This window comes from Solea solea, chromosome 5, assembly GCF_958295425.1.
Source record: "Solea solea chromosome 5, fSolSol10.1, whole genome shotgun sequence".
NCBI classification, from domain to species: domain Eukaryota; kingdom Metazoa; phylum Chordata; class Actinopteri; order Pleuronectiformes; family Soleidae; genus Solea; species Solea solea.
In genome coordinates, this window is record NC_081138.1 from 8,131,579 (window position 1) to 8,150,416 (window position 18,838).

Consider the following 18,838-nt stretch of genomic DNA (forward strand, 5'->3'; position numbering starts at 1 on the left):
ATTATGAGATAAGACGATAATGGCCTTTTCTCCCTTTCTGTAACAAAGGGAATGGTTGTCATTGTTCATGTTGTGCACGGACGTCTTCGAGTGACGGACTGTCACTGGCGGAAATAGGCTTCCATAGACAAGACATTTGCCTGCAAAAACATTTCTGAATTTGGAGAAGTTACAGGGGAAATAGATTTTGGCAGACTGCTCCCGCAGCAGGGGATACAAATCCTGTCGGGGATAACTGGACACCTCCTCTGTGAAGTCGGGACTTTGTTCACAGAAGTAACGCTTCGCCTTCTGCGGGTTCCGTAGTTGTAGTAAACCAATGGCGTCCGACAGCGAAGAAGACTTCGTGGTTTATGGTTCGCCGTTGGAGCCGCTGGATGAAGGTACGCTTCACCTGCACCACAGCAAAGGCTGATGTTGGATTAGTGAATAATCGAGACGCGAATTTTCCAGCGGTCACAAGAAGCTAAGCGAACGACCAGGTAGCTAACAGCAGGTTCGGAGCTATTAGCATAGCCTGTCTGAACTGCTAAAGTATCTTTACTAGTTTCAGGGACGACATTATAAGACCTTTATGTATCGTGTTGCTTATTTGAATTTAAAATTAATAAAAAAAAATCCGTTATCAAGTTTAAAATTGACTTAAATACACTGTTAATTTGAATTTGAATCCTCTGCGGAGTTTACTTTTTTATTCAAATACAAAACTTTTTCTATATTCTATTAATACGGTAAACATAAAACGTATCAACATTTCGATGTTTCGCATTATTGACACTGTCAAACCATGTGATTATTATTTGTTATCAACACATTGTAAGCTTCTTCATTCTTATTTGTTATTGTAAATTGATCAACAAATATTCTTTCATTTGTCGTCTTTATGTTTGAATTGATGTTGAACTAGGAAATGCGGCCAATCTTTCGAAAGTCAGAAGATCAATATACGGATTGAATGACCATTTGCATTTTTCTGTTGATTGTTTTAGTGGTGAATCATTTCAACATCAGTGATATCTTGTCATCATGCATTAGTGTTGATCTGATCTAAAGTCTTTTTCAAAAATGCATGATGCATGAAATGTCTACATTTGTGACATGTTGTGTATGTTTGTGTGGAATAGATGAGCCACGGAAGAAGCCCATACCACTTCATGAGCAGACAGTGAAAGACGAGAAGGGAAGATACCAAAGGTTCCATGGTGCATTCACTGGAGGATTCTCAGCTGGATACTTCAACAGTGTTGGTTCTAAAGAAGGTGAGTCATGTCTTAGTTGACATATAATGGCAGTAATTGGATGTGTCGCAAGGCCAGTAGTTTGGAAATACTTTAAGATAAGCAATGACAAGTAGAGCAGACTGTAACCTGTGCTCTGCCATGCTGTCAAGAGGAGAAAAGTAGCTCCTTCAACACAAGTCATTTAATAAAACGTATGACGAAAAGGATTTGCCACTAAATATTAAATATTAATTTCAATTTAATTCAGGTCCATCTGTTAATATACTGTAATGCGACTAGAAATGTGGTGTTCCATTACAAATGAGGCTATCTTCTAAGTTCGATGTAAATACCTGGAAATAAAAGCTGAAATTATGATCTCTTGTCTTATTCATCTGTTAGAGTCAAACCCAAATGTTTAAAGTGAATGGCAAAAAATAGGGAATTGTCCTCACTCTTCCAATACTTTTGGATGAGACTGTAAATGTTTAAATAGTATGTAATGGTTGTTTTTCATAGTCAAAGTGAGGCAAATAACATTTCTTTTCAAGATAATTTTTTTTCTGTATGTATGGTATAATTACTTGGTGTTGGACAGCAAGTACTCTCGTACTCCGTCTGAAAAATGTGGTATCAGTGTATTACTAATATAATGCAATATATTATGTTGTATTATATTATAATGATATATACGGTATGTCAGTAGAGATAAACAGTTAAAATATAATGTTTATTGATTATTTTATTACCTCTGATCTTGTTGCCTCAGTGCTGGTGATGTTTATAGGATAAATAAATCAATGTTCTTCTCAGGACTCAAACCTGTAACTGTGTATTGCACGTGTGAGTTATTTTGTGTTTTTATTTTTAGGCTGGACCCCATCAACCTTTATTTCATCACGGCAACAGAAAGCTGAAAATCACAATGCAAGGCCAGAAGACTTCATGGATGAGGAGGTGAGAGAATGAGTTTAAAACTCTAGTCTCTAAGTCTATAAAAATGTTGAAAACATGGGCCTCATATATAAAAGAGTGCACAGCTTTCATACTGAAAGTACCCACAAACTTTAAAAAGTATGCACGCAAAGAAATTCTCAGATTTATAAAACCATGCATGCGCAGAGTCCTGTGCACATTTTCTTTATGCAATGAATAACATACAAATGACTCTAAAACGTCCTCTCTGAAGCATTCTTCCTGTACAGTGGCAAATGCAGCAGCAAAGAAGGAGGAAAGTAAAAACAACAGAAGGAAAACTGTGCGATCAATGCATTAATCTATGATGTAGAAATCGGAAAAAATATTTTATTTTTTGTTTGGAATTGGTGATAAACGCACAGTAACTAATGGCGCATTACTCGCTCTACTCGCCTCGCCACGGCATGGTTTAAGTAGCGTTTCCACTAGCCTTGTACCTGGTACCTCAGGTGAGGTTCCAAGTGTGCTTAAAAGTAGGTACTATGCGATGATTCGTCAGACTGACGGCCGCTGAGTCCCGTCACAGGAAGAGACCTCCCACACACAAATCAAGCCGAACAGCGGCGAACTGTAGATCACTTAAAACTACTTAACAATCCTAACAACGTGTGTTAATCTCCAACAACTACCAGGGAAACCTCTATATTTAACAGGAGACTTTTAAAGTGGAGTGGTGTATTTAGGGACAGCGCCGATGATCACGAGCCACAGACCGCTGCCGCTGTAGTCTGTGGAGTAGGAGGCTGTACTCACTCAGCCGTGCAGTGATGACTCCGCCCACGTTAAGGGCACTTTTTTGTAGTGGAGATGCAACCTAATCGTGCCGAGGCGAGTAGAGCCGGTGGAAATGTGCCATAAATGTCAGGGTCACAGTGACTGCGCTCATATTAATATTGATGCTTAAAAAACTGGCTGTGCATTGATTGTTGATTCTGTGGGTGTTTGTTTTCTGATATAAACATGTATGTTTAGACATGACTTATTGGTGTGAGATGAATTTACAGATCATTTCCACAATCTGAATTTTTCAGTGTCACATGTCATGATCCACTTACACACACACTACACACAGAATAAGCAGACAGAGGTCACTGAGTTACGCCATGTAAATATTCATTATTGTCACTGATTGTGTTGTGGAAGCTGGGGAGGGAGGAAGAGGGAGGCGGCTGTGATGAAGACGCCAGTGTGCCGGTGTCTCCAGCGGCTGACGTGCGAAGGCGCAACGGTGGCGGAATAACTTTTTTGCAATTATTTCATTATTGTATGAATGTTCTACTCGACGTTAAGTCCCATTTTCTTACAACAAATTATTCCTATAACTTTATTTTGGACTGTTTAAAGGATATACATATTATACCCTATTTCCCCAAGTTAAAATAGTTCCCTGGTGTCCTAATGAACATCTGTGACATGCTTTGCTCAAAATACCATAAGGATGAAGCACCACTAGCAGTTCAATAACCCTGCCAAAACCGCCCCTTTCAGAATGCTCGGTTTTGTGCCTGGTCCCTTTACATGCAAATGAGACACAGGCAAACACACACCAACTTCTTCCAGGGGGTTTCTGATTTGTTCTTTTTACTGCGCTTACTCAGCTCCTGTTCCCTCCACTCCATTCCTCTCCCCCTCCCTCCACTAGTTCTCTGACAATATCAACATGGCAGCGTGAGCGGAAAACAGCAAGAGTGCCGTCACAGGAAGAGACGTCCGACACAAGGATCAAGCCGAACAGTGCCGAACTGTAAATCAGTTAAAAACCCTTAGGGACAGCACTGCATAAACTGCCGCTATATGTGACTGTATCAGACTGTATCAGACTGAGTCTGTGCTCCGGTCATGGAGGACGTACTGAACAAATATTTTTTAATTAGGATGTGTCAGAATGGTCAGTTATGAGCTCTATTTGACCTTTTCTTAAAAATGTGTGTGTTTTGTGAAATTGTTTCACCGACATACAAACACACACATTTTCTTTATTTCACTGAAATACGGTCGCTGACTAAATACGGCGACCGCTGGCCGCAGTCTGATGCGAAGTGGTGCAAACACACGTTTGCTGACTTTATCTGGCACATTAGCTTCATGTATAAAATCCTCTGAGGCTGGAAGTTTGTGTAAAACACTGTGCTCCACTGAGCAGCCACGAACAGCACATGTATCCCTCCACGTTGACATAATACCGCTCTTCCTCCCTCGCCTGCACTCTCGCATTTTAAAGGGACAAGGTGGAGCTCTCGAAGTAAACTTACTGGTGGGGTGGTAACATTCGCGGGGAAATGTGCATGCTGCCGTCATAATTCAACATTGCGTGTTTTATCGCCTATACTTACACTAAGAGAGACCACAAAAAAAGGACTGAGTATTCTTTTTCCACACATTGGCGACTGGTAGGGCCTCCAGAGTCCCAAATATAAGTATTAAAATGATTAAAAAGTTGATTTTGCATAATATGTCCCCTTTAAAACATTGTGTTCATGTGCTCACTTCAGCAGCTCTGTGTCTATTTACATTGCTGTGTTAAATAAAGAAAATATTAATATGTGGAAAATTAATTTCAGTCATTTGCACTCAAACTTAGACTTATGGCACGTTTCCACCGCCTCGCCGCAGGAAAATGTTTGTCATTCTTTTATTAATTCTTTGGTTCATATGGTACGGTTTTAATAGGTGTGATTACTTGTGATTACTCCATAACTCATATCTTTAGTCAGAAAAGACCATACTACCTCCTCTTTAACATTGCAGTATCTCCACCTGACATCCTGACAAGAGATTGGGTAGTGTAGTGCAAATTCTCACGGCAGCTCGAGAGTTTGCGCTGCGATCTGCAAAGTTTCACGCCATGTACATTTTTATACATGCTGTTGTGTGCATGAAAGCAAGCGCATCCCCTGGTCTGAATGAGGGCCTTTCTGCCTGGAGTTTGTATCCGCTTTCCTCCGGCAGTCCAAAAACATGCAGTGGTTAACTGGACACTCTAAAATGACCATTGGTGTGAATATGAGAGTGAATGGTTGTTTGTCTCTGTGTGTTGGGCCTGCAATGGCCTGACGACCTGTCCGGGATGTACCCTATCACCCTTTCGCCCCATGTCAGCTGGGATTGACCCAACACTCATGTGGAGAATAAAGTAGTAGACAAACAGGAATAAGAGACATTAATATGGATTCTATGATTGTATTAGAGCTGAAACAATGAATCGATTAATCGATTGTTAATCAATTACTAAATTAATCGAGAACTATTTTGATAATCGATTAATTGGTTTGAAGCTTTTTTTCATGATTAAAACAAGATTTCCGATTGTTTAAGCTTCTTAAATGTGAGTATTTTCTTCATGTCTTTGCACTGGAAAACAAAGAAATCATTAAAAGTTAATCATTTTGATTTGTGCACAAAACAAGATATTTGAGAACATCATTATTTCCAGGTTTGAAGAACACCGATCAACATTTTCTGATATTTTATGGGCCAAATGATTAATGGATTAATCGAGAAAATAATTGACAGATTAATCTATTATGAAAATAATAGTTAGTTGCAGCTCTAGATTGTATCATGGCAAATATTTATTATATAAAACACATTTTCAAATGTTTATATTTATTAATATCCATCCATCCATCTTTACTCCTTTATCCTTCACATGAGGGTCGCAGAGGGTGCTGTGCCAATCTCAGCTGACATAGGGCGATAGACGGGTTACACCCTGGTAGTGTTGTTTTTGGTGGCCTGTTTTGGTTTTAGTCTAGTCTTTGTGTCAAACTGTCATTTTAGTTTTTATTAGTTTTCACTTTCATACTCTTTTTGCCTAGTCAAGTTGACTACGCTAGTGCAAGGACAAGAAATTATAACAGAATAAGCCACCCCCCTTCCTATATATTTTTCAAGTTATTTCATTTCAAATATTTAGAGGTTATTATGTCCAGTTTTCTTATGTATTGTATATGTATTGTTATGTGTGTAGCAGTGTAGCTCACAAAATAGTATCTGTACTCCAGTTTCTGTAAGAAGAAGTAGCACATACAGAGAGGTGTGGTTTCTCCTTTTGGCCACAAGGTGGAGTATCTGCTAAAGTGAGCGCTGCTCAGTAAACAAGGCAAGCACAAGTGTATGAGAACAGTTTCCTCCCGGTTCCATAGCGATACCGGTGCGCCACAGAAATGTATATTGTAATTTTTTAAGTGTGAGAAATACAATGTGTGGCGGGAGTGTGTGACAAAAGACTGAAAAGTGTGACTATCACGCTCAATGCGTGAGACTTGAGAGCCCTGTATATATTTCTTTGTTTTCTCCCCAGCTGCCTGGCCATAATCCCACCGCAGCTGCATCTAAATTATGCCGCGAGTGGGGATTCAGGAAGTGACGTCGCCTGGGCCAGCGCAGTGAGAAACACAGTTTAGGACTAAACATTATTTCGTCTTGGCTCGTTTTGGTCAATGAAAAGACATTTTAGCAGAGTTTTTATTTTCTAAACCACCATTTGCGCTTCGTCTCATTTTCGTAACCGTCACATTCGTTGACAGCAATATTTCGTCATAATTTTCGTTGACGAAGGCAACACTTCACCCTGGACAGACTGAAGACAGTGAAAAATAAATAAGGACAAAGGATAATATAGATAAAACAGTACAAACAGTATTTCTGAAGCTCCACCAAGTAAAGACTCACTGATGTTCTTCATTAAAATCTTGTTTTTGTTAATTTATTATTATTATTATTATTATTGTTGTTGTTGTTGTGCATCAGGACTTCAGCGAGCACGGCATTGCTCCCTCTCAAATCACCACCAGTCAGGAGTTCTCGTCCGGCTGCAGAGATGAGGTCAGAGAGAAGTCGAGAGCTGTCATTTCTCAGATGGCGCTGATTCCGGGAGACACTCTTCTGGAGGAGCTAATCACACCTGCCAGGTACTGTTTGCTGTCATCAAATGACAAATGACAACAAATGCACAATATGGAAATCTCTAAAAGAGCTGCTATTATCTATCTCACACACTGTGTCCTTTTTGGCACAGAAAAGCTTTGTTACTTCATTTTTTTGGCATAGATGTTAAGCAACATATTAACTAGGTGGCAGAACAGACCTTAGGGTACAATAGAACAAAAGTCATTTAAGAGTGCTTGGGCCCACTTTAAACTCAACAGACGAGACTCGATCAATACTTCCCATCTGACGGTTCTGAAAGCATTTTGTATCTCGTGCATCTGCGCAATATCATAGCGCATGATTTCTGAAAATATACTATACTATACTACGTTGATATCAGCACGATATCAACTGTTAGAACTGTGAGGAATATTTAGATGATTTGTCTCTGTGCATGTCCTCACACAGAGCGACACTGAACATAGGAGCTCAGCTTCGCGGCTGAGGCACAAGTAGTTTGCTGCGAGTGCGCCTGCAGTTATAAAACGAATCAATGATTGGTAGACTAGAACATTGAAATATACCAATTCTGATATGTTCATGTACTCAAGTTAGCTTACAGTTTTTATATGATATGTTTGTAGTCGAGCTGTGATATGCAAACTGTTGCTGGCAAACTTTGCATTTGACTTTTTTTATCGCATCTATTTTTGTAAAATGCTGCCACACTGCCGATGTCTTTGACATGGATGTTAGAGGAGGACTGACTGTAGCTCAAAATTAAATAAAACCACCGGATGTTCTGTAGTCCTTCTGTCTCCTGTGGGTTGGGCTAATCCAAAATACTGAAAACCAGGGGGGTGTTCTCTGAAGACATGCAGTGATCTGTGGAACAGGGGTGCTCTGAAAACACCCCCATTAGCACTTGGTGAAATCAAATGAACCAAAGACTGTATGAAATGAACACGGCAAAACTTATCAGAATTTGAGTCGAACCAGAACGTATCGACTGATTAATCGACCAGTCGACCGGGACTTACAGCCCTAGATAGCAGACAGCGAGGGGCGAGAATTGGACAGCACTGTGCATGCCAAAATAGTCTGTTCCAACTGAATGCTTGATGCATTATTTTGCGTCCATGTAACCGATGGAATCATAGATGTAAACACATGTAAACATAGCTACAGTCTCTGTGAATCTAAGAGCACTTAAATACAATTAAAAATTATTTAAAAAAAGACAAACAAATGGACATGCTGCCACCTTGGATGAACTGATCCATAAAAAATTTGAAACTAGTTATTTAGCATCCCCCAGGAACCTGTCTTGGGATGCCATGTGGTCTGCAGCTTTGCACAGATTAACTATTCTTGGTGTGTGATGTAAATCATGTGTGATCGGTGTCAGAAGCAAATATTGTTGTCATTATCTCACAACAGCAATCATGTAGACAGTGGAGGAGAGTGTGTGTCGCGTTCAAATGACGTTTTGTATCCTCTGGTCATCTCACTTGAACAATTGGCTATGTCCCCACCCCCACCCCATGATTTCCAGCACTACTGCTCCATCTCTTTTGTTTCAGAAGACAAATGCAGATGAAAGGAACACAGAGTATGGACACCCTATTTACCTCTGTTCTGAGTTGTGTTGGATTTTTAATCCAGGTCGTCCATCGGAGTGGAGCTGCTGAGGAGGATGGGATGGAAAGAGGGTCAGGGCATTGGGCCTCGCGTGAAGAGAAAACTTCGACAACGGCAAAAGGGTTTGTGGAAAAAAAAAAATAGTAATAATTATTTTAAATCAGCCGTTATTTTCACCTGTCTGGATGAACACAATGAATGAAAGATACTTTTTTCTTTTGTCCTCACACAAGGTGGAGCTAGAGTTAACAGCTGTGCTCGGCCTCATATTGGTTCAGAGGAGTCAGAGGTTGGTGGGGATAAAATTGCACCTGTACTTCAGCTCTTTGTCACTCACATCTTCATAACATAAGATGGCTTTATTGGTTCAGGTTAAACTGACTGATTAAACACCAATTTATTTTAATCACATAGCCTTGGTTGTATATTCTGGTGATTTTAGAAATGATAGTAAAAGTAAATACTTGACAGGACGATGACGATGAGGAATTTGCACCAGAGAACGTGACCTTTGCTCCGGTGGACGTGACACCAGTGGACTTCAGCCCTAGGTCAGGAGTTCAGGGTCTGGGGTACCGTGGTCTGAACCCAGGTCTGGCACTGCTGGGCCATGGAGCTGCTGAACACATAAATCTATTTAACCCTGAGTCTGAGACAAGGAGTAAACTGTTTGGAGATGCACAAAAAACATCTCGGAAGGGTAAAATCTCTGGACAGGTGGGATTTTTTTTTCTTTGTTATTAGCACTAACACTATATTATATATATGCATATTCTCTATATGCTGCTTTACATTCCATTTAATCTGCAGGCATTTGGGGTGGGCGCTCTGGAGGATAATGATGATGATGTCTATCATAAAGACTCCATGACAAGATATGACACAGTGCTGGGAGGGGAGGAGCCCGGGGATGGACTGTATGGCTGGACGGCACCGCAGCAGTACAACAAAAGAAGAGGTAACACTTCCTGGAAAGAGGGTCCTATAAAAGACCTGAAGGATCCAGGCTTGTTAGGGTTTTCAGAAGATTGATAAAAAATTAGAAATAAATGTTTTTTCTTATAAAAATCAGATACAAATTCCCATTTTTTGGATTGTGTCCTCAGTGTTGAGCCTTCGATGTTCAAAGTATGAGTATGAGTTACAGATTTAGTTGGCGGACACACAAAAAATATTGACGCTTATATTAACTGATGTTTAGATGTAAAATCACATCATTAATGTAAAGTTAACATGAAAGGAGCATACACCTGATTTTTTTTCCCAGGTGTGCCTAAAAAAGTGGCCGACTGGAGCAATAGTTTATCCTCAAAAGCTGTGCGCTTTATCAGCATGGTTTACTCATGAGTAACTACATCTGCTTCTATACTGCTGACTGTGGTTTGCTAGCTAGCTGAGATGTCTTTGTCTTGAACATGCATCTTCCCTCATAGACGCACACAACTACTACTACTACTACTACTTTATTTAAAGAAGAACAGAAAAAAGAGCAGACTCATGATGTGAGCAAGTGAATATCCACTATTGGTGCGTTCACATTTATTCTTTAGAACCACTGATGAACAGTAACTTTCACAGATCATCAGCTCTTGACTAGGACTCTAGTTTGAGTCCTGTCCTCAATTATTATAACACTCCAAAATCATTACCAGTTCAACAAAGAAACAATACATTTAACATAACTTTTAGCTCTGCAGTAGAAATGGTTGCGCAGCCTGTGATGTAATTTACTCCTTCATGTCTCTCTATAACAAAGCTCAAAGGTTATTGAAGGAAACAAACTTAATATTAGGAATATAACAAAAACAAATATTCTAACAAAGTTAAGACTATAGAAACCATGTTAATGATGTTCCTTTTTTGTTTTTGTTTTATAAGTTTGTACCACATATTAACAACATGATGTCATCACAAGCATATAGCATGAAGAGTAGGAAGAGAGTGAAGTTGTCCCCTAACTCTGAAAGAGCTGTGATGTCATCAGTAGATTATTGGTTTAGCGCTGATTATAATGTTTCTACAAAGTGTCACAGATGTAGTTGTGGAATGTGTCATGTTTTTCTCTTGTTTGTAGACACAAGTAAAGCTTTGACATATCTCGGCAAAATCCCGGAGGGATTTACAGTGGCTCTAAAACTCGCCAAGGAGAAAATGGTGAGACAATTCTGTGTTTCAGTAATGTTCATTTAACTCCCTCTAGTTTTAGTTTTGTTAAGTTTGTACGGTCTGTGTGGGGTAGTTTTGATATCAGTGTGTTGTAATGGCTGAGTCTGACTCTGTACTGGCAAAGTCTGCTATGGACCAATTATATACTATAAATTAGCAATAACCCTATAAAAGATGTAGTCTGGGGATGTAACAATATCAAAAATAACACCAGGTGACAGTGCTTAAGTCCACATTATATTTATTGCAATATAGTAGTAGTAAGAAAGTTTGTGGAAGGACCTGTCATTTGATACTGTCACAGTTCCACAATCATATCGAGAAACTTTGTCATATCATGAAATTGTCAGTTCTATTACATCCCTAATGTTGACTTCACAAACAACATAAAATAAAATTTCCTGAACTCAGCATATAAAGCCCTAAAGCACTATTCAATGTACAGCATAAAGTGTTGATTTATCTTCAACCCTCTGAGCAGGTGACATCATCTAAACCTCTGAAGGTTCATGGTAGTGGTGCAACGGATCATCATTGATCTGTGGTCCGTTCGGATCAATATCTTCGGTTCGGCACACGTGATCCGCGGATTGATTTATGAAAAAAAAAAAGTTGTGCGCACACACAGCGTGGTCATGGCGAGCGGAGGAACGGAGGAGCTTGAACACCCCGTGTCATTTAAATCCCCTGTATGTGAACATTTTGACTTCCCTGTCAAATATAATGACGAAGGAAAGAGGTTAGTGGATAACACCGTGACGGTGTGTCGGCACTGTGGCATAAGAAAGCCACATGACAGTGGAAACACATCAAGCATGACCACGCATTTGAAGCGACATCACCCCGGTGTTTCACTGACAGGAGTGAAAACGAAGGCTGCTCAACAACCGCTTATCACCGCGGCATTTAAGCAGCCCCTTGTTGCATAATCAGACATCAAAAACACTATCGGTGTGTTTATAGGTGCAGACATGAGGCCACATTCGGTTGTGCAAAACGAGGGCTTTAAACACATGCTGAAAGTGCTTGAGCCACGTTACGACGGTGCGCACTTTTTTCACCGAAAAGATCGTGACAGACTTTTTTTGCTGATCCGAATGATCCGATCCGTGACTCTGATCTGCGGAACGATCTGATCCGTGAGTTTTTTGATCCGTTGCACCCCTAGTTCATGGTTGTGATGGGGCAGACGTTGTTCATTTTGATTCTGTATGTTTGAGAGGTCACACATTGTTTCTGGGTTTTTCATTAGAAAGTTAAACTTTAATTGACTTTATTGCATTCATACTTGGGTAATGCTGACATTTTAGACTTGGATAATTCCTGATCCTAATGACGTATTAAAAAGCCAAGTAAAGAGGTTAACACACTCTGTCTGCAGATTTTTCCACCCCCCGTGTTGCCCCCTGATTTTAGACCTGTCCATGGCTTCCATCCATCACTTTTGGGCACCACTGCAGTTAGTTCTGTGTTGCGGCAAGCTCTGGCAACCTCCAGAGGTCACATGGTGAAAGAGGAGCCACAACAAGGAGGACGGCACCAGTTGGACTCCAGCCAGAGGAGAGCACTGCTGGGAGAGGATGTACTGCACAGTAAGTCGGGATTAAGTCTTTTTTGCTATGGAAGGTTCCTAACTGAATGAAATATCCCACATTTCTAAGTCGTAACCATGATAGGAGCTGTTCCTTTAAATGCACTTTAAAGGGGCTTCATTGCTTCCTTTCAAATCTCCTTTAGATTACAATACACATGGACCATCTTTACTGAAGCAAGTTGTTAACATTTCTTTGTGACAGACACATTTTAAGTGATGCACCTGTCACCTTTGACACAGCCAAGATTAGCACAGGACACAGGGTGTTGTGGAATTTTTTTTAGGGATTTTTACACTGGATGCCTTTCCTGACACAACCCTCCCATTTATGATACTCTAGGTCAGGGGGCCTGGGGCCACTAATAAAAGCACAAAATAACGCAGTTTATTTTCAAATATTGTATGATAATAATACAAAACTATTAAATTAACAGTGAGTGCAAATGTTATTTCTCTCATTCTTAAATAACTAATCAAAGCCTTTCATGAACTAAGCACTTCTGTTCATAGTGTCTTCAAACTGATCATAAAATATCATAGAAATGTTTAGTTTGGTGTAGTCGAAATATGTGGGGATGTCCGTTTTAATTTTTCAATAATCAATAATCAAATCAGTATTCAAAAATCAGGTTCCAGTTCAGTGATGGAGCTGCTGAGACCTGAAGATAGACAGCGACTCTTCAACCTCCATAATGACTCCAAGACCACTTCTGCCAAATGCCAGAATGCCATTCAACCAGGTGGGTCAGTGACCAGGTCAACAGTTGTCTCATTGACGCAGCCTTTGCCTCAGAGCTGCAGCACCCCCTCCTCCAGCCTCCAGGAAGACTCTCTGGCATCTTGGAGAGGTGTCCAATCATCAACACAAACATTCAGACCATTTGTGAAGAACCCCAGCAAACAAGCACGCTACGAGCAGTTCCTGTCCCGCCTCAAACACGGAGACAAAGGTAAGAGCACCTGTCCACCCATCATGCATTGCAGGCGGCTAAACCTTAACCAAAATTGGAACTGATTTGTATGTCAGATGCTGTGGAGCAGAGTCTGGACCCGGGGATGACAGAGTGGGAACGCAGCCGGGAGAGGGACGAATTTCTCCGGGCTTCCATCCTGTACAAACCCACCTCCTCCTCGCTCTCCTCCCGTTTCACTGTAGCGCAGCACCAGGAAGATGATGATGCAGTGGAGGTCTCTCGGGACGAGGAGGTAGAGCTCAGTCTTGTCCGGATCTGTATTCGAACATTAAAACCTTGCACACAAATTTAATTTGTGTTACCACACAAATGGAGCCTTTGGGTTTTACCATTTTAAATAAACCTCTAGTGTAATACATTTGATATATGGTCTTAGCGTCATTCTTCCAGTAAGCTTTGCAGGCTCATCTGAAGCATGGCTGGTATGGTACAGTTTTGGCAACAGAAGTTACACACTGGAGCTTTGTTTTTTTTGATTAATTGATGGTTTTGTTTTGTCAGGGAGATGTTGACAACAAGCAAGATGCTGTCAAGATGAAGATGTTTGGAAAACTGACCAGAGAAATGTTTGAATGGCATCCAGACAAACTGCTCTGCAAGAGGTTCAATGTCCCTGACGCCTACCCTGGGTATAACCTAACAATCCAGACCCCACCAACCCCCACCCACCCAGTACCATAGTTATGACATCACTTTACTTCTGTAACTCTGTCTGTCATCACTCTTCTAGGTCAGGTGTGGTTGGTCTGCCAAAGGTGAAGAGAGACAAGTTTTCAGTCTTTAACTTCCTGAATGTCACAGAAAGTAGAGAGATGACAGGTAGATACACTCACCGAAAGGGGGCAGCATGCATGGATGCTATCATACAGCGGGGACTGTTACAGAAAATAAACAGCAACAAAAATATTAACATTTTTACAAATACTGATCTGATTTTTTTTTTTTTTTTCTTATCACTGATGCTTTCATTAGTTTGGACACATTACAGTTCTCCACTTCCAACTGAATCATATTTATTCATTCATTGTCAATTGCTTTATCCTCCACATATGGGTCGTGGGGAGCCAATCCAAGCTGACGTAGGGAGAAAAAAAGGGGTCACACCCTGGACAGGTCACCAGTCCATCACAGGGCCAACATATGTAGACTAACAACCATTCACACCTACAGTCAATTCAGTGTCCACTTGACCCTCTGCATGTCTGCACGGGGAGAGCATGCAAACTCCACACAGGAAGGGCCTTGTTTGAATGCGGTTTTATTGTTTGCGAACTCAGAGCTTTTTCTTGGGAGGCAACAATTTTAGCCACTGTGCTGCTTTTTGACCCAACATTACAACGTGTGATCCATCTTCACTGTCACTTCTTGCCCTCAGCTCCCCTAAAGCCTCCAGAGACGAGGAAGAAGTCCAGATGGGATGTTTCAGAACAAGAGGAGCTGGACAAAGAGGAGGAACTGCCAACCTCTGCTACAACTGCTTCACCTAACAGCATCAGTGATCAGACTCAGGTATAAACTCTGAAAGTGTTTTGAACTTTTTATGAAAATCAGAGAAAAGTCACACAAATTTGTTATCTTCAGGCTCAGAAGGGGAAAGAAGATGATGAAGAGGAGCAGCAGAAGGAGGAGGAGGTGAGTCGGCCTCCTATGGATCTGTTTAAGGCCATCTTTGCCTCCTCCGATGATGACTCCTCTTCATCAGAAGTAGAGAGTGAGGAGGAGGACACAAAGGAGGGTGAAGGAAAAAATGACCTCCACCCTCTGAACCTCTTCAACGTCCCCTCAACATCTGTGACCTCCTCCATCACCTCCTGTTCCTCCCAGCAAACAGGTAACCTCACAGCTCCTGTGGCTCCGTGGTTGTGTCTCTGCTGCAGGTTCAACCTCTTACTCTGATTGGCCAAATGAAAAAACTGTTTTCCCATACATGATGCAATGTGATGTCACTGTGGACATGCGATTGTAACGCAGTTTCTTTTCTCTTGAAGTCACACCAGTGGTTTTCTCTCAGCCATCGATGCAGGAAGAGTTTGGCCCAAGCCTGCCACCCCCTTCAGGTACTGACAGTGAGTGTTGGACATAAAAGTTTTTGTTTTCTCAATAGAAAACAAAAACAATCAAAAAAACAACAACATAAAACTGCTGCAATGACAATTTTTTAAAATAATTTTCTCAAAATAAATTAGTAGTAAATATCAGTTATTAAGTTAGTGCTGAAATCAGCATTCATTGATTATTCTATATGTTGAGTGAATTGTTGATGGTATAGAATAGTACAGTCAATGATCAGCTGTATAAAACAGAATGAAGTGTGTCTGAGTCTTTTCTGTGGCAGATTGCTTCCCTTAGATTTGAGAGGATGTAAAAAAGACTAAGACTCTGAATAACTATACCTGCTCCTTCTGTGTTCAGCCAGAGGAAGTGCCACCTCCCACTGCTCCTCCAGTACAGAAAACAAACAAAGAAAGAAGAACAAAGAGAAGAAAGTTAAGAAAAAGGAGGGCAAACACAAGAAAGACAAGAAGGTAAACAATGAAAAATACAAAGGAGAAAAAGACAAAGATGAAGGGAAATTGTTGAATTGTATGATGGGGTATTTGGGCCACACTGAAGGAAAAGATATTTAAGCTTTCAAGAATGAAGTCTATTATATTTCTATACTTTATTCACTTTTATTACTTGCCTCTGTCCACATGATGTGACAGCTAAATCCATCAAAGCAGCCATTAATTGCAATGCTATACAGCTTTATTTAGCGTTTGGCCCTCTGTTGTACTGAGGACATTAGATGGCCTGCTCGCTAGAGTTCTTTAAGTAGTGCACCGATACAACCAGCTGTAGCCTTGCAGTCCACCACTACCAGCCATTTCCTCCTCCACAAAAAAGGATTTCCTCCAAGTCTTTAAGTATAACTTAAGAAGATGCTCCATGTACCTTGTTTTGCATTTCGTCACCGTCTCGTTATCATCATGAAACAAGGGGCGTCAACAAAATAATGTCGTCATCGTTGACGAAAACAACCCTGTACAAGAGGAATATGTTGGTTTCAACGAGTCAACACCACCCATTCATACGAATATACATATTGCCAAGAAGCTCAGGCGTTTATGTATATATATATATATATATATATATATATATATATATATATAAATATATAAATATATACATATATGTATATATATTTCAGTGAAAATATAATGCGTTTTCCACTCTGGCACCTGGTACCTTGTTTTTCTGTTCATCTCGGATTTTGCTTGAATATAATATTACAACTTTAATCTCTTTTTTTCCACAATATAATAATTTCATTCTCAAAAGCTCTTTTTTTTTTTCTTCAGTATGGTCCTAATACTCTTGTCATAGGATTGAAATTTAAACATTGTTTTCCAGAAAAAAAAACAAAAGAAACATAAACACAAAGAAAAGCATCAGAAAAAGATTAAGGAAGAAGAAATCAGTGATGAGGACAGTGAGGGACACGTTTCCACAGAGGAGCTGCTGAAAAGGTCAGAGGTCACAATTTTTTTTTTACTCATCTAAATTTTTCTTTAATTTAAAAAATAAAGTGTCCAAATGTGTGTGTGTCTACAGACTGAAGAGCATCCCATAGTGTCGGCAACATCAGACCTGGTGAAGGACAGTGAGGAGGTTCTACTCGTTTCTAAATTTGTTTGTGACACAGGAAAATAAAAATGTCATTCATGTTTAATTTTGATTGATTAGTAAAAGAAAAATTGCAAATAAATAGTATCCAGTCTTTGTATCCAGTTGTGTTATTTAATCACATTAAGATGATATGTCTGTATAGTTTGATGTAGAGTCAAAGACTTGTTGTGCTGTGTGCTCCCACACTCTGCAAAAAAGGAAGCTGAAGAGGAAAATGTGGACATTTAAAAGTCAATTTATCATTAAAGAATGATTTTCTTCAAAATTTACCAGAGATATCCGTAATACTAGTATCTCATTGGTAAAGTTATCTTTTTGAAATACATTTTTTTTAACATGAGTACTTTTTATATAATTTATTTGATGTGCTACATTAATTGGGATCAGCTATTATTAACTTTTTATACATGGATTACATGAACACGTTTTTTCTTTTTGGATAAATCACGTGATAATACCAGTTGGACTGTATTTTACAAATCAATAACAAACGTATTTACCTCAAAATAATGGTGCACTAAAATAGAAAACGTCACCGGAAATTGTAGAAGTACTAATTACCACAAGCATATTTTTGCATTGTGTTTTGAAAATTCATGAAATTCATGGAGCTAATACAAGCTGACATGGTACACCCTGGACAGATCAGAAGTCCATCACAGGGCCATCATACAGAGGCAAACAATGATTGATCCTCACATTCACACCAGTGTCCAATTGATCTGATCACCAAACTGCATGTTTTTGGACTGGGAGGAAGCTGGAGTACCTGGAGAGAACCCATGCACAGATGGGCAGGGCCAGAGTGGGCCCAATTTTCAGAGCTGAGAGCTTTGTGCAGCATCTTGTGTCTCAAATACCATTGCAGTCGATAAAAATGATTTATAATATAATTTTTTTGATTAAATTATGACATTCAAAATGTGTCGACCCACTGGGCAACGGCCCAGTATGCCCGATGGCCAGTCCAGGCCTGCCATTGAAGCACAGCTGCAAGCTGTGCAGTATCGTTGGCATTTTGCTGGCAGTGATACATGAGTCATTCTGCCCATAGCAGCACAAGATGCAGAGTAGGATAGTTGTTCCCCTCCAGTTCATGCTGAGCGTGATAAAAGGGTTCCAAAAATGACACTAAGATGCCCGAAGTGTCGGGAGTTACACACGCAACAGTGTCAGGTCTGCCCCTCTCCATCAAGCAGGCAGCCAGATTTACTTTTCACCACACGTGAACAGCAATGATTCACAACAAACAACATATCATTTCCAACCTGCAAGAAATGTGTTTTATGAGTGGAAAAAAAGAAAGCCCTGTCCAGCCCAACCATTTGCATATTTTTCTATGCTTACTAGAACTCTAACCCAGGGATATGAGTTTTACTGCATTTAAATATTTGAAAGAATAATAATCTGAATCTACAATTTTATGAAAATCTTAAATTGAACAGTGAAAAGCTAATCAGCAATAATGTCAAAAATGATAAATGAGGAAAAAAATATAAAAACATAACATACAAAATTTATGTGCTGAGGCTTACCTAACATAATGTTAAATTTAGAAAACTGGAAAAGTAGAGAGAAACATCTCTTGGCCTTTAGGAGTGTTCCTCATTGTTGTTCCATTGAGGTTGTGTCCAAGATCCAGTGCCCTGTAAAGGGCTGGCATCCTTCTCAGCCTGTACCCCAATGACCTACTGTGCAGATCAGTGGCTCTGAAGTCCAAATGT

General features: G+C 40.0%; 1 protein-coding gene across 2 annotated transcripts; it reads left to right on the top strand.

Annotated features, from left to right (window-relative positions):
- The first annotated feature begins 92 nt into the window (after positions 1-92).
- gpatch1 (G patch domain containing 1) lies at positions 93-17,211 on the top strand. Of its 2 annotated transcripts, none has more exons than XM_058629391.1 (20): positions 93-383; positions 1,125-1,259; positions 2,092-2,177; positions 6,951-7,111; positions 8,736-8,833; positions 8,945-9,000; positions 9,183-9,428; positions 9,522-9,669; positions 10,786-10,865; positions 12,259-12,469; positions 13,101-13,421; positions 13,499-13,677; positions 13,947-14,074; positions 14,176-14,264; positions 14,821-14,954; positions 15,027-15,276; positions 15,434-15,511; positions 15,858-15,970; positions 16,839-16,954; positions 17,040-17,211. In XM_058629391.1, the coding sequence occupies exons 1-20, from the start codon at positions 320-322 to the stop codon at positions 17,056-17,058; spliced, it is 2,712 nt and encodes a 903-aa protein (XP_058485374.1). In that variant the 5' UTR covers positions 93-319; the 3' UTR covers positions 17,059-17,211. The 2 variants fall into 2 exon arrangements, with proteins under 2 accessions (XP_058485374.1, XP_058485375.1); XM_058629392.1 differs by having other exon boundaries at positions 94-383; positions 15,434-15,502.
- Positions 17,212-18,838: the final 1,627 nt, after the last annotated feature.

Excerpts from the sequence above, each read along its gene's own strand:
- gpatch1 (XM_058629391.1), top strand. The coding sequence starts at position 320 with ATGGCGTCCGACAGCGAAGAAGACTTCGTGGTTTATGGTTCGCCGTTG. Across the intron at positions 13,678-13,946 it reads AGGTCTCTCGGGACGAGGAG|GGAGATGTTGACAACAAGCA; the intron begins GTAGAGCTCAGT and ends TTGTTTTGTCAG. Across the intron at positions 15,512-15,857 it reads ACCCCCTTCAGGTACTGACA|CCAGAGGAAGTGCCACCTCC; the intron begins GTGAGTGTTGGA and ends TTCTGTGTTCAG.